At 42.1% G+C, this 15,378-nt stretch overlaps 1 protein-coding gene across 4 annotated transcripts in view; it reads left to right on the top strand.

The window, feature by feature from the left end:
- Positions 1–1,775: 1,775 nt before the first annotated feature.
- The window catches only part of MLLT6 (MLLT6, PHD finger containing), a 362,286-nt gene continuing 348,683 nt past the window's right edge, over positions 1,776–15,378 (top strand). For 3 of the 4 annotated variants that reach the window (XM_073608237.1, XM_073608239.1, XM_073608236.1), the window contains exon 1: positions 1,776–2,039. In XM_073608237.1, the coding sequence (XP_073464338.1) occupies positions 1,868–2,039 (172 nt within the window). In that variant the 5' untranslated portion in view covers positions 1,776–1,867. The remainder of the gene's footprint in view (positions 2,040–15,378) is intronic. The other variant, XM_073608240.1, reaches the window with a different exon arrangement.

Raw genomic sequence — 15,378 nt, 5'->3', positions numbered from 1 at the left:
GGAGGGGGAGCCAATCAGCGGGTCCTGGAACACGGATCTCTGTCTTCACCCAGTCAGACCATTCCCCACAGTTAGCAAGCACCAACTAGGGGACACACTTAACCCGTTGATTACCCCTGATGTTAACCCCTTCCCTGCCAGTGTCATTAGTACAGTAAGGCCCCTTTCACACGGGCGGATAGAATTCAGCTTTTAGCTGTGGATAGATCAAGTTATCTACTGCAGCTAAACTCACACAATGCTTTCCTATGGCCCCATTCACACACTGCATTTAGCAATGGTTTCGTTACATGGGGTTTTGTGCGGTTAGAAAAAATAAATTTGACTGCTTTCAGGACCAATTTATTGCAGCTATCTGAACATAACTGCAGGTAATTGTAGTGCACTATTTCTCCTGTGGATAGCAGCGGCAACAAGGAAAGAAAAACAACAGGAAGCACATCAGAAATGGCAAGAATGTTCCAACGAAGCTAAACGCAGCTGCATGTAAATGCAGCTAATTGCAATGTACAACTGCAAGTGATCACTGTGCGTGGATTTTTGGAATTTCAAAATAACAAAACATGCTTTTAACAGCGGCAGAACAGCTGCCCGTGTGAAAGAGGCCTAACAGTGCATATTTTTACACTGATAACCGTAATAATGTCACTGGTTCCCAAAAAAGTGTCAAAAGTGTCAGTTAGGTGTCCAACTTGTCCGCTGAATGTCGCAATTCAAAGAAAAAAAAAAAAATCGCTGATCGCAGCCATTACTAGTAAAATAAATAAATAAATAAAAATGCCATTAAAATATCCCATAGTTTGTAGACGCGATAACTTTTGTGCAAACCAATCAATATAAGCTTGTTGTGATTTTTTAACCAAAAATATGTAGCTGAATACATATTGGCCTAAGGCCCCTTTCACACGAGGCGGACTCCGCTTCCACAGAGTCCGACGGCTCAGCGGGATATCTCTCCGTTGATCTCCGCTGAGCCGGCGGATGACAGGTCCCTCTCTGCTCACTGAGCGGGGAGGAGCTTGTCAGGCGCCGCTGCCGCCTATGGAGGGATCGGATGAAAACGGACAGCATGTCTGTTTTCATCAGATCTCACCCGATCCGATAGCGATGGACCTGGACGTAGGGCCATCCGTCTGCTTTTAGCGGATCGGATGTCAGCGGACATGTCTCCGCTGACATCCGTCGCTCCATAGGCTAACATGGAGCGCCCGTTCAGGTCCGCCGTCAAAACTGACAGGTGGACCTGAACGGTCCGATCGTGTGAAAGGGGCCTTAATTGATAATGAAATTTGATTTTTTTTTTTTTTTTTAAATTATTGGATGGGTTTTATAGCAGAAAGTAAAAAAATACTGTTTTTTTTCAAAATTATTGCTCTTTTTTTTGTTTATAGTGCAAAAAATAAAAACCGCAGATGTGATCAAATATCACCAGAAAGCTCTACTTGTGGGAAAAAAAAGACATCAATTTTAAGTGGATACAGTGTCGCACAACTGTGCAATTGTCAGTTAAAGCGACGCAGTGCTGTATCGCAAAAAATGGCCTGGTCATTAATGGGGTAAGACCTTCCGTGGCTGAAGTGGTTAAGCGTACACAAACTAAAACCTGTGAACTGAGTTGCAGGCACCTTCATAAGTTACCGCCCGACTAAACTACCTACCACTACAATTCCTGGCTTAAACATGATTAGGAAACACAACAAGCGAACAGGTTCTGAACAGCACACTGCGCCTGCGCGTTATTTATCTGCTGCGTGAAAAGCGCTCTACGCATGCGTTACTCTGCTCACATCGTACGGTACGCACGCGCGGTATGCTGGGTTTATGCCCAATGTAACTGCTCTCTGAGCGTTGTGAGGAGAAGCTGCGCATGCGCAGTGTTTTAAGCAGGTCGGCCGTCTGGCCCCGGGAAGAGCGTCGGCTCCATGGGAGGATGAAGGAGATGGTTGGAGGCTGCTGCGTGTGCTCGGATGAGAGGGGCTGGGCCGAAAACCCTCTGGTCTATTGTGACGGCCACGGGTGCAATGTGGCCGTGCACCAAGGTGGGGCAATTCGTCCTGGAGGAGGGGCAAGTGTTGACAGAAAGGGGAGGTGTATAAACACCGGAGGGGCAATTATTAGAGAGAAAGGCGAGCAGGTGGGGGCGCTGTACTCTCACAGGGAGGGGGATGGAGTGTCAGTGACACCCGAGACGGGGTCCTTCCTCCTCTGTGTACAGGTTTTATGTGTACCCTGAGGGTGACAACTCTGCTGGATGTTATACGGGTGACACCTTCTCTGGGCTGTCACTGGTCCTCAGGACTCTGTCAGTAGGTTATTCTTTATCTGAATCATTGTATCTCTGCTGATCACGTGTTTGTGTTCTCTTATTACTTTCTCTGTGTATGTAGAAGGAAGCCAGGGCTTGACAGCTGTGACCCCCGTCATTGTGGACTTAGCACTGCTTCTGACAGGCTGACCATACATTATACAATCTGATTTGTACAGTCCCTTCTGTAAGCTGGCTGTAGACTGTGTACAATCTCCTTAGTGGTGGCCATGCAGGCTTTCTTTTATTTGATCGATGCTCAATCAAATCCGCAAACAATTGAATAACTAGAACTTCCATTGTGATTGATTTAAGCAGAGTGCAGACAATGGGGGGGGGAACCTGATGAATCCCCCACATCCACACAGGTGATTTAGATGCAGAGATCTCTCTCGCTGAGACATTATATTCTGACAGGGTGCCCCCCCCCCCCAGGAATTCACTGATCGCCGCTTGCCACCATTGTTTGCGAGCACTGATCGAATGCTGGATTTCCAGCATGATAGTTCCGATGATCTGTTGTACACATGGAAAGTTGGGTAGTTCCTGCTGAAGCAGCTGATTTTCAGCCCATGTGTGCCAGTCTTTAGATCAGAGTCAATCGGGTAGAGCAAAAGCAATTGTTTGTTTTGCATCGATAGGCAGCATTGAAGTACTTTGTTCATTAATACAAACATGTTTCAATTATGCCCCTTTCACACCTGTGCGACCTGGCACTGCAAGTCACACGCCATGATTTCCAATGTGTACCATTCATATCTGTGCGACTTCAAAGTAGTCCCTGCACTAATTTGGTCCGACTTTGATGCTACTTGAGGTCCATAGACCTCAAGATTACACAGGCATTGCTTCAAGGTATGGCAAAATCGTGTGACTTTCAGGTCGCAAAAGTGTGAAAGGGGCCTTAATCGGTTTATGAGATTACCTTGTGGAAAAGATGTGATTGATAAGTTGTGATTATATCTTGGGCTGCTCATAGATTAGTCAATTGCTGCAGGCTGAACAACAACAAAAAAAACTGACCGGAATCCCCCATCCACACAATCCTTCCCATTAAGCTATTGTATTCTGACAGTGGGGAGACTTCCCTGCCATCAGAATACTCTGATCAGCATTGCAGGCTATAGCTGATTAAGCAAGGAAAATCTCACACGGCAGTTGTACAGGAACTGATCAACTTCTGTGGAACCTCCACGCCTTTACATGCATCTTAATTTGGCCGGTCCTTACTGAACTGGCTGACTTTTGATCCATACATGGACAGCTTAGGCTGGGTTCACTTCACGTCTCTATGGGTGGGGAAGACAGCGTAAGTTCCCATCCTGCAATGAAATGCGTTGCATTTAACAGATGTGTGGGGGGTGGGTAGCTATCATTTCTTAATGGCATCCCAAATGGCAATTTCCCATGCACTAAACCGCATTAGTGCCGCAGCACCATGTGATTCAGTGTGGTGCAATTTCAAAAAAAGGTCAGGGACTTCTTTCCGCTCTTTTCTTAGGCTGCAGTACCTGGGGCGTTCACAAGCAAATGTGGGCACAAAGATGTAAATGGAGCCTTAGCTATCTATCGCAATCCACTTTCCATCAAGTTCAATTCAGTTGTTCGAGTATAGATTGATTATTTCAACCAGGATGCATTGATCAATTGTCCGCTGATCAGAAAACAAACTGATCGTGTAAGGCCACCATTAGGCTGACCATATACAGTACTCTGTACAATGTGATTGTGGTCATATGCACTTCGATTTTTTTTTATTTATTTATTTTTTTTTAAGCCAATTGAATCCACAAACCATTGAATAGCTATAACTTCTCTTCAGATGGATTTAGATCAGAGTCAGTCAGCCAGGGTGAAAATTTTGCCTAATTTTGCACTGATAGGCAGCGTTGAAGTACTTTGTTCATAAATACTATTGTATTTCGATTAATCAGATTATGAGATTAAATTGAGGAAACAGATGTGATCGATAAGTTTTGATTATAAGTTAACTATCAAGCAAAATCCACTCTCCCGCATATAGCATATCGATCGAATGAGTATAGACCAATTATTCCTGACAGGAGAGATCGTTCAGAAAAGAAATTGATCATTTATTGAAACACATACAATACGTATGGCTAACCTTAAGCTGACCATACACTGTACAGTCTGACTGCACAATATTCTTTAGGGCCGGTTCACTTGTGTGGTGCGTTTTCTGCGAGTTGCAGTTTTTTATGCACGTTTATAGCCGCGCTACCATTGAACTCTATTAGAACGCACATTTTGATGGAAGCGCTTGAAAGATGCACCTTGCTGGACTGCATTCTAGCAGTTCTAATATAGTTCAGTAGTAAAAAAAAAAAAAAAAAATGCAATGCGCACAAAAAACGCACCGCACACGTGCACCTGCCTTTAAGATGGCCATACTCTATACAGTGTGATTGTACAATGTCTTTAATAGTAGCCACAAGGACTTTGATTGAGATATATAATATACACACACATATTTTTTTTTTTTTTAATATTTTTTCGATTGTGTGATTTAATCAGAACGATCAACCAAATCCACACACAATCCAATAGCTATACCTTCTGTTCTAAATGCTTTTTCTTTGACTTGATTTAAAACAGAATTGATCAAATTGAGTTGACCAGGGTGGGAAATCACTGATAGTTTTGCATCAATTGACAGCACTGAGATACTTTGTTAATGATTACAATCATATTTTGATTGATCAGATTATGAGACTGTGTAAGGTGGACCCAGAGATGCGACCAATATAACTTACGTTCGTGAGTTACAATTGTATCTTATCTATCGATCGAAATCCACTTTTCTGTGTGGCATATCAATTGAATGGGCTCTTGACTGTAGATTGGTTATTCCTATCTTGAGAGATCGATTGGAAAAAGATATTGATCATTCATTTATTGAAAATAAATGGCCACCATTAGGCTCATTGTCCATGTTAAGTGGGGTACACACTATAAGAAAATCGGGTGAACGTTAGTCCGATTTTTCTCGATGTTTCACAGCAAATTGGAACCGATGAAAGAAAATTTGTACAAAAATTCTTATGAATATTCTCGTACGACAACAGCTTTTGTTGTTTGTTTCTGATCATGCGCAGTCTTTCTCTTCTGAGTATTCTTGTACGAAAATGGTACACATTAAACGAAAATCGTTCGTTCTGTTCCCGTACGGGAACAATTTTGGAGTTTGTTCCTTTGGAATTTTCGTACGAAAATTCGGAATCGGCTGTCGAAAGTTGTGTACACACTATACGAAAATCGTACGAAAATTCTTTGAACGAAAATGTTCGCCCGATTTTCTTATAGTGTGTACGAGTCTTTACAGTACACAGTCTTACAATCAACTTTTTAGTTCTATGAAACCTACAGTGAAAGAAACAAGTATTTGACCCCCTGCTGACTTTGTACGTTTGCCCACTGACAAAGAAATGATCAGTCTATAATTTTGTTAGGTTTATTTTAACAGTGAGACACAGAATATCAAAAAAATACAGAAAAGCACATTTCAAAAAAGTTATAAATTGATTTGCATTTTAATTAGTGAAATAAGTATTTGATCCCTTCACAAAACATGACTTAGTACTTGGTGGCAAAACCCTTGTTGGCATTTACAGAGGTCAGACGTTTCTTGTGTGCAAACCTGGTGGCCAACTACATTTCAGGAGGGATTGTGTCCCAATCTTTGCAGATCCTCCAAGTCATTAAGGTTTTCAGGCTGACGTTTGGTCACTTGAAGCTTCATCTCCCTCCTCATATTTTCTATGGGATTAAGGTCTGGAGACTGGCTAGGCCACTCCAGGACCTTAATGTGCTTCTTCTTGAGCCACTACTTTGTTGCCTTGGCCATGTGTTTTGGGTCATTGTCATGCTGGAATACCCATCCATGACCCATTTTCAATGCCCAGTTCTTGCCCAAGAATTGATGGTACATGGCCCCATCCATCGTCCCGTTGATGCTGTGAAGTTGTCCTGTCCCCTTGGCAGAAAAACTCCCCCAAAGCACAATGTTTCCACCTCCATATTTGACGGTGGGAATGGTGTTGTTGAGGTCATAGGCAGCATTCCTCCTCCTCCTCCTCCTCCTCCTCCTCCCAAACATGGCGAGTTGAGTTGATGCCAATTTATTCTTGTATATCTCTATCTCTATGCAGTGGTAATTATAAATAACTAACTAGATGGTTAGAGAGCAAGATCTCTAATCCACTCAGAGTAACAGACAGAAAAGATATACTGTATATACTATTGGAGGAAAAGCATGTGAAATTTTCAAACAACGTTCTTTCAGCGAATGTACAAAGATTTTTCGTATGAATATACTCGTTTGAAAATTGATACGTGTATAGCCAGCATAGGGCTCGGCTCGCACATATGCAGTTTGCTTTTGATCCTTTTCTGCAGTGCTTTTTGCTGTGCATTTTGCATTTCTGCACATGCAATTTTGCTGCGATTTGCATTTATGCTTTTTTTTTTTGGCCAATTTGTTGTTGGGCAGATTAAAAAATGCAAATCGCTGCAAAAACACACTACATGCTTTTCTGCAGTTTTGCCATTGAGGTCTATTGAACCAAAAAACACAGTTCTGCGTTGCACCAAGTCCTTGACCCTTTCCAAATATGCAGCGGCTGAAAAAAGCATAGATGTGAATCTGTCCCATAGGACCGGAAAAGTCCGGTCGTGTGTACACGACATAAGACGTTTAGTAGCAGCATGGTGTTTTTTTTTTTTTTTTTTTTTGTATCGCCTGTTTTTTTTGGATATGATCATTTTATATATAATGCACAATACTGGTAAAAGTTTACTTTAAATGTAATTGTAATGCCGTCTATCAGCCTCCACCTTCTCTGGGTTCAGATACTGATTTTCCCTGCACACAATCTTTAAAGTGATTTTTTTTTTTTTTTTTTTTTAACAATATGTTATACTTGCCTGCTCCGTAATGATTTTGCTCAGAACAGCCTTGATTCTCCTCTTATAGGGTCCCCCACTGACGCTTCAGGCTCTTCACACATTCACATTCAGAAGTTCTCATGCATTTATTGACATGTTTGGATGGTGTACTGAGCTGTATGTGTGCTGCACTGTATTTCCTGATATGTGAATAAATAATGAATTCTGTATGCAGGCCAACTAATCGGCTGGTTGATTATTCAATTATGAAAATAGTTGACAACTATTTTCATAATCGATTCGTTGTTTTGGCCCTAATGCTGTTTTTCTGCCATTTGCAAATAATCACACCAACTGTTGTCACCCTCTCACCAAGCTGCTTGGCGATAGTCTTGTAGCCCATTCCAGCCTTGTGTAGGTCTACAATTTTGGCCCTGACATCCTTGGACAGCTCTTTGGTCTTGGCCATGGGGGAGAGATTGGAATCTGACTGATTGCTTCTGGGGACAGGTTTCTTTTATACAGGTAACAAGCTGAGCACTCTCTTAAAGAGAGTGCTCCTAATCTCAGCTTGTTGTATAGAAGACACCTAGGAGCCAGAAATCTTGCTGATTGATAGGGAATCAAATACTTATTTCACTCATTAAAATGCAATTCAGTTTATAACTTTTTTGAAATGCGTTTTTCTGGATATTTTTGTTATTCTGTCTCTCACTGTTAAAATAAACCTACCATTAAAATTATAGACTGATCATTTCTTTGTCAGTGGGCAAATGTACAAAATCAGCAGGGGATCAAATACTTTTTTTTCCCCCTCACTGTATATATTATAAGGACCTACCTAAATTATTAAATTTTGTATCCAATCAGGCAAGCCCTTGCACTACATACTTGTTGGTAGATCTAAGGGTCACCTAACATGCTACAGTCTTTTTACAATTACCTTTTTAGAACTGCCAAATTTATGTACTATGGGGACCTACCTAATGTATCCAATCAAGCAGGCCCTTGCACTAAATACGTGTTTGGTAGATCTAAAGAATGTGCAATCAAATTGTATAGTGAACTTTACTGTCATCTTTATAGAGCAGGAGCCTTTCTGATTTAATGCTGTTTGACCTCATATTACATTGTTTTAATAAATTGGAAGAAGATTGTAGTATTGAATCATTGACTTTTCAATTGCCACACTTGGGGTATAGGGAGATAGACATTGGTACATGGTCTGCAAGCAGGATGTTCCTTATAGTGGAAGCTGACACCCTGTGAAGTTTGAGATGTTCTAAAAAATATTCGATTCATGAAAAAATGAATGAGAAGAGGAGTAGAATCTTTTTCTTCAGTTAGGGTGCGAGATAAGAGCCTAATTCTTTTGAGGTAGTTAAACGAGAGGTGAGTGGACCCTCTGGAAACATCTAATAGGAGGTCTAAGGTCACATTTAGGTGGCCGCCTATGAATTGTAGTGCTGATTCTAAGAATTGCAGCTGATGGGTATTGAGGGAGTATAAATTGGCGGGAGTGACAATTTGGTCATTTATTTTCCCATTGAAGAAAAGAAATGTATACAACGATCAGCCATAACGTAACCAGTGACAGGTAAAGTGAATAACCTTGATTATCTAATTTATAATGGCACCTGAAAGTGGGTATTAGGCAGAAAATGACACATGTTGTGCCCGAATTTGATGTGTTGAAAGCAGAAAAAAAATGGGCAAGTGTAAGGATTTGAGCAACTTTTACAAAGGCCAGATTGTAATGGCTAAACAATTGGGTCAGAGCATCTCCAAAACTGCAGTTCTTGTGGGATGTTTTCGGTCTGCAGTGGTCAGGACCTATCAAAAGTGGTTCAAGAAAGGAAAACCGGCGACAGGCTCATGGGTGGCCAAGACTTATTGATGCATGTGGGAAGTGAAGGCTGTGTTTTATGACAATTACATTGGTGTAATAAAATGTCTAATTGTCTGTCGTAGGTGTGTTTAGGTTGTGCAGGATGTGCATATGGTGCAGAAGCCTGCAGCAGTCGGGTGCCAGGACTGGTGTGGTTAGAATGTGCTGTCTGTGATATGTGGATGTGGTTTTTCTAATATCGAGCTATAGATGTCAGGAAACTTAACATTGGAGTGGGGCATGTCATGAGGTTAGAGAAGTACAAGCTTTAGCAGTTTATGATGCTCTTTGCGTTATATACTCATAGTAACTAATACTCAATCTACAATCACACAGAAATGATACCTAGGATCTGGGATATTTTAACTGTTTTATTCTATGGATTGGAAGCATGGGGGGGGGGGGGGGGAATTAATAAAAAGTGATCCAAAACAAACTTTTTCTCTACTGAAGCGCAGTTTGAAAAAAATGAAAGGTAGAAACTGGTTGCTAAGGGCAATCAAGCACTCCCCCCCCCCCCCCCCCCCCATTACCCATTATGTTAAGTGAATAAGCCAAACTTTACTATCTATGTTAAAGCCAAATTGCAGGATAATATAGAAAATAAAGGCATTTATTGTCGTTCACGTCTATGTCCAGTAGACGATTAATCGTTAATTTGCAATCTCGATTCAACCCCCTCATGATCTTAATCTAGCATTTCCACGATTCTGTATACAGCAGCTGTCAAAAAATAAAAATAAAAAAAGCCTCCGCAAATGTTTATCAATGTTTCTCAGTGCTGAGAGATGACTATAAACATTGTAACGTTTTTTGGTTCTTTAAGAGCCCTTGCACACTGGGGCGGGGGGCGGCGCCGGCGGTAAAACGCCGCTATTAGCGGCGTTTTACCGTCGGTATGCGGCCGCTAGCGGGGCGGTTTTACCCCCCGCTAGCGGCCGAGAAAGGGTTAAATACCACAGCAAAGCGCCTCTGCAGAGGCGCATTGCCGGCGGTATAGCCGCGCCGTCCCATTGATTTCAATGGGCAGGAGCGGTAAAGGAGCGGTATACACACCGCTCCTTCACCGCTCCGAAGATGCTGAAAAAAAAGTCCTGCCAGCGCATCGCTCCAGTGTGCAAGCCCTCGAGGCTTGCACACTGGGATGACAGCAGCGGCACTTTCGGGGCGGTTTGCAGGCGCTATTATTAGCGCAATAGCGCCTGCAAACCGCCCCAGTGTGCAAGGGCTCTTAGATCAAAGGGATGAACATTGGTCTAAATGAGGTCAGTTTAAACACTTAAAGTGGATGTAAACCCAATGTCATCCTTTCTAAACTACTGCCATAGGGGTTATCTATAAGGCTATACATGCCTCCTGCATGTATCTTTACCTGTCAAATGTCTCCCCTTTGTCTGTTATGAGAGCCGTAAAAACTGCATATTCTGTGGGCGGGTCTATTGTCTGGAGCTCGGTGGGTGGAGTTGTGATGTCAGTAGACTCCCCGCCCACCTCTACACTCCCCTTGTCAATATGCAGTTCTCCTGTGTGTTTCTTACACTGAACTTCTGCTATGATCTCTAACATCCAGTGAAAAGACAGGAAAGTAACCACATGACTTCAGCATGCCAAATCATGCTGAGGTGTGGAACAGCCAATCCTTGCAAAGCTGCTGAAGAAAGGAGTGGGGGAGGGAATTAAAAATAAATTCCTGTGTCTTAGGCTAGTGCACGAGATATGTAAATGACTTGTCACTCACAGCAAGGGGGAGGATTTGACAAAGTTTTTCTCACTTTGTCACGAATTGTCTCACTGAACAATAAAAGAACAATAAAAGAGGATTGCTCAGAGATGGATTAACTCTGTGTGGCAAGACTGGGCTCAAATGATAGCAAATCTTATACTCTACAGTATGATAAAATATATATATATACCATTTTTTTTTTTTCCTGGTTTACGTCCACTTTAACCACTTAAGGACCGAGCCTCTTTTTGAGATGTGTTGCTTACAAGTTAAAAACGTTTTTTTTTTTTTTTGCTAGAAAATTACTTAGCACCATCAAACATACATTTTTTTTTTTTTTTTCCTAACACCCCTGAGAATTTAATGGCGGTCATTTTGCCATACCGTATTTGCGCAGCGGTCTTATAAGCTCATTTTTTTTTTTTTTTAAAAATACACTTTTTTGAATTAAAAAATAGTACAACAGTAAAGTTAGCCCAATTTTTTTTTATATATTGTGAAAGATAATGTTATGCTGAGTAAATTGATACCCAACATGTCATGCTTCAAAATTGCGCCCGCTCATGGAATGGTGACAAACTTTTAACCCTTAAAAATCTCCATAGGCAACCTTTAAAAGATTCTACAGGTTGCATGGTTAGAGTTACAGAGGAGGTCAAGGGCTAGAATTATTGCTAGAATTATTGCTCTCGCTGTACTTGTGGTTTGAATGCCGTTTTCATATGCGGGGGCTGCTCACGTTTGCTTCTGCACTGCTTTTACACTGTTCTTTTAAACATCCCTTGTAATAGAACAAAAGCATTACGGGACCTCTTAAATATGAGATCTGGGGTCAAAAATACCTCAGATCTCATATTTACACTAATATGTAATAATAAAAAAAGTCCCATTTTTAAGAGCTATGGGCGGAAGTGACGTTTTGATGTCGCTTCCCCCCTGCAGTGGTCTGGAGGCGGGTGGGGGCCATCTTCCCCTCACTCGTCTCCATGCCAAGCCAGGGACAGGACACGGTCATCTCCGCTACTACCAATTGGCGGAGGGCACCGGAGAGCGGCGGGAGGGGGGGGGCCCTCTCCCACCGCCGATAAAAGTGATCTTGCGGTGAATCTGCCGCAGAGACCACTTTTATCTTGAAGCGGACCGCCCGCTGAAGAAGAGGATACCGGGGTTATGGCCGCTAACAACGGTATGCCTCTTCAAAGTAGCGATGTAAAACGACGGCGGGTGGTCCGGAAGTGGTTTTAAAGACCCGGCCTTTTTCTGACACTTGTTGCTGATAAGTTAAAATCAGTATTTTTTTTTGCTAGAAAATTACTTAGAACCCCCAAACATTATATACATTTTTTTTAGCAGAGATCCTAGAGAATAAATTGGAGGTCTTGTAATATTTTGTCACACTTTATTTGCGCAGCGGTTTTTAAAATGCAATTTTTTGGGGAAAAAAAAAGGCAAAGTTAGCCCAATTTTTTGTATAATGTTACGCCGAGAATCGTGATCTTTATTCTAACCAAAAATATCATGATTCTCATTTTTCCCAGAATCGTGCAGCATTAATGTCCAGAATTTTTGGTGCCATACTAAATTCCTATTAAAGGAATTGTGTACCTAGTTATCAGCAATATCCAGACTCTGCACCGTGTCAGCAGCCATGACTCTAGGTATATATTGTCCTGTACAGGCAGAAATTTGAAGAGCGATGTATGTTCCCATGTAGAACATAATGCTGGATCCTAAACCCTCCAGCCCATAGTCAGTTAGCTCTGATTGGGAGACTGGATGCACCAGAACTGGGTTGGGGAAGAGAAACCCCTAGATGTACTCAGCTGTCATCCCACTTTGTCTGCAATACAAAGAAGGATGATTGTTTATATACTGTCCAGTGACCGACAAAGGGATCTTTTAAAGCTGAACACTAGAAAAGACACAAATGTCAGCTCTGTGTTCATCAGTGCATCCTTAAATATATATATTTTTTTAAATGTAAGCAGTTTAAGCATCTGCCATTGACCTGATATTATCCTCTCGCGGTCCTTATACAGCAGGGCTGGAGTGGGAGTGGAAGAAAAAGGTACAAGGTGTCAGTCAGTTCATGTGCTGCAAGAAGGAGGCTGATAGGAGTTGAAGGGGTTGTAAACCCTCGTGTTTTTTTTTTTTTTTTTTTTTTTTTTTACCTTTTAATGCATCCTATGTATTAAGGTGAAAAAACACCTGGCAGTGACCAGCCCCCCCCCCCCGTTTTACTTACCTGAGCCCCTTCATTCACTCGTCTGAAACGCGCTCTCCCTCTCTCCACAGGGTCCCGGCTCTTTATTGGATAGATTGATAGCAGCGCAGCCATTGGCTCCCACTGCTGTCAATCAAATCCGATGACGCGGGGGGCAGGGCCGAGTCCGGCATTCGCTTCTATGGACGCAAATGCTGGACTCGGTAGCGCGCCCGCAAGGTACCCACCGGGAGAGTGCTTCTCCTAGGGGTATCTGATGCGGGGAGGAGCTGCGAGAGCTGCCGGGGAACCCCAGAAGAGGATGTTCTTGGCCACTCTGTGCAAAACGACCTGCACGGTGGAGGTAAGTATGATATGTTTGTTATTTAAAAAAAAAAGAGGGTTTACAATCACTTTAAAAGCAGACAGAAGAAAGGGGCCCAACACTACTGCTTTTCCTTTCACTGTTCAGGCCTGAGTTCAGAGGATGGAATGATAGTGGCAGAAAAAAGTATTGTGGGGGAAATCTCTCAAATGAAAGGAAATATTACAGCTGTGTGACAGACCTAGCCGGGAGAGAGACTTTTGGAGGGGACTGAATGCTAGCCTCTTGCCGATCGATCGTGGGCCCTGGCATTTGGGGGAACGGTGCTCTTTGTGAGCTGTATGCCTGGGGACCCTTGAGGTGGTACTACTGTGGATTCGGGTCCTGGTCCCCCGGGACACACAGACTCTGGGGACCCTGGATTTGCCATATTAGAAATAGTGGCTGATTCATAATGCTGGAACAGATACTGTTAGGAGATGCTGATGTAAATTCCAGCACCTGTCTGTCTGTTGCCTGCTAGAATGTGTATTGTAAATAAGTCTCTAGTATGGGATCTAAGAGTCACTAGATCCCCATTGTTGTTTGTGTTAATTAACTCTGCTATTGTGATAATGTTGATTGGGTTTTCTGAGGTACAAGACGGCCAGTCTGGCCTAACGGTCATGTCTGAGTCATCTAGGCTGTCTAAAGGGATTAGTTAATTAGCTCATGTTAATTAGGTTACAGGTGTATTGTTAGAGTAATATGAGCCAGAGGTATGCACCTCCACTTTTAGTGTATAAAAGAGCCTGTATTTTCCAATAAAAGGGATCCCTGTTTGAACTTACATACAGCCTGCCTGGTGTTTGTTCTGAGCTACCACAACTGGATTCGAACGGCACATAGCTGTAGTTCTAATCCCGGAGCATCGGATGACTGAACCATCAGACGTGCGATCTGCAATCTGACTCTATAGCAGCAGAGGAGTGTCGGGAGAGTGGAACCGAGTGAGCAAGGGGCTCGTTACAAGCTGGTTTTGTTATGTAATCTTTTAATGGGATATTTATGATTTTGTTATTTTTGGCTGGAGTTCTACTTTTAATATTTTAGGTCTAGTCATTAAATTTTTCTTCCACTAGAAGTCCAAACTTTCACGTTTGTGCTATTACTCAGCCCCCCTTTATAATACAGTTGCTTTTTTACATCAGACCCCTTCCTCTTTACATTGCAGTCTCTCCTTTACATCACAGCACAGCCTTTTATAATACAGCCCTCTTTAGGCCTGGTTCACACCTATATGTTTTTTATAGTGCTTTTTGCAGAAACACACTATAGTTCATTTGGTTGTCATATGAGACATGATTACTTCTATGCTTTTTTTTCAGGCACTGCGTTTTTAGAAGGGGTCAGGGACTTTGTTAAACGCAAAACAGTGCGTTTTTGGTTCAATAGAAAAGCATGTATTGTTTTATTTTGTTGCGGTTTTAATCTGTCCAACAACAAATTGGCCAAAAAAAGCATTAAAAATCAAAACACATTAAAAAAAAACCCCACGGTGGACTAATACTATGCTAGAAAAATCAAAAATGTGAAATATAAACTATATATAAAGTATAGTGAAATATAACAAGCTGCCAGCACTAAAGTCTAATACAAAAACTCCAAGTAAATATACATAAAGGTGAGTGCAGCGCTAAACAGACAACAAGAATTTTTTTTTCTTTTTCCAATTTTGCAAGTGAAAAAGTAAAAGAGAAAACGGAGGCAGAAAAACGTGATAACGTCACCGTTGTAGGCTCCACCATATGCGCTTGGTCACGATTGGACAGGATGGTGGAGGGCCAATCCCCAGACGACGTCCAGTTGTGACGAAATGCATAGGGTGGAGCCTACGACGGTGACGTCATCAGGATTTTGATGGGCAATAGAAAAAGAAAACCAACGGAAGCTTGAGGAGACACCGCAGACCTCATTGATGAGACATTTGGTTGTACCGCTTTTATACGTCATATATCTCATAAGTGTAAGCCACTTATTTCATTAAACC

The sequence above is a fragment of the Aquarana catesbeiana genome, linkage group LG12, assembly GCF_042186555.1.
Source record: "Aquarana catesbeiana isolate 2022-GZ linkage group LG12, ASM4218655v1, whole genome shotgun sequence".
NCBI lineage: Eukaryota > Metazoa > Chordata > Amphibia > Anura > Ranidae > Aquarana > Aquarana catesbeiana.
Note: the sequence above shows the minus strand (reverse complement) of the source record. Positions and strands in the feature narration are given on the sequence as shown.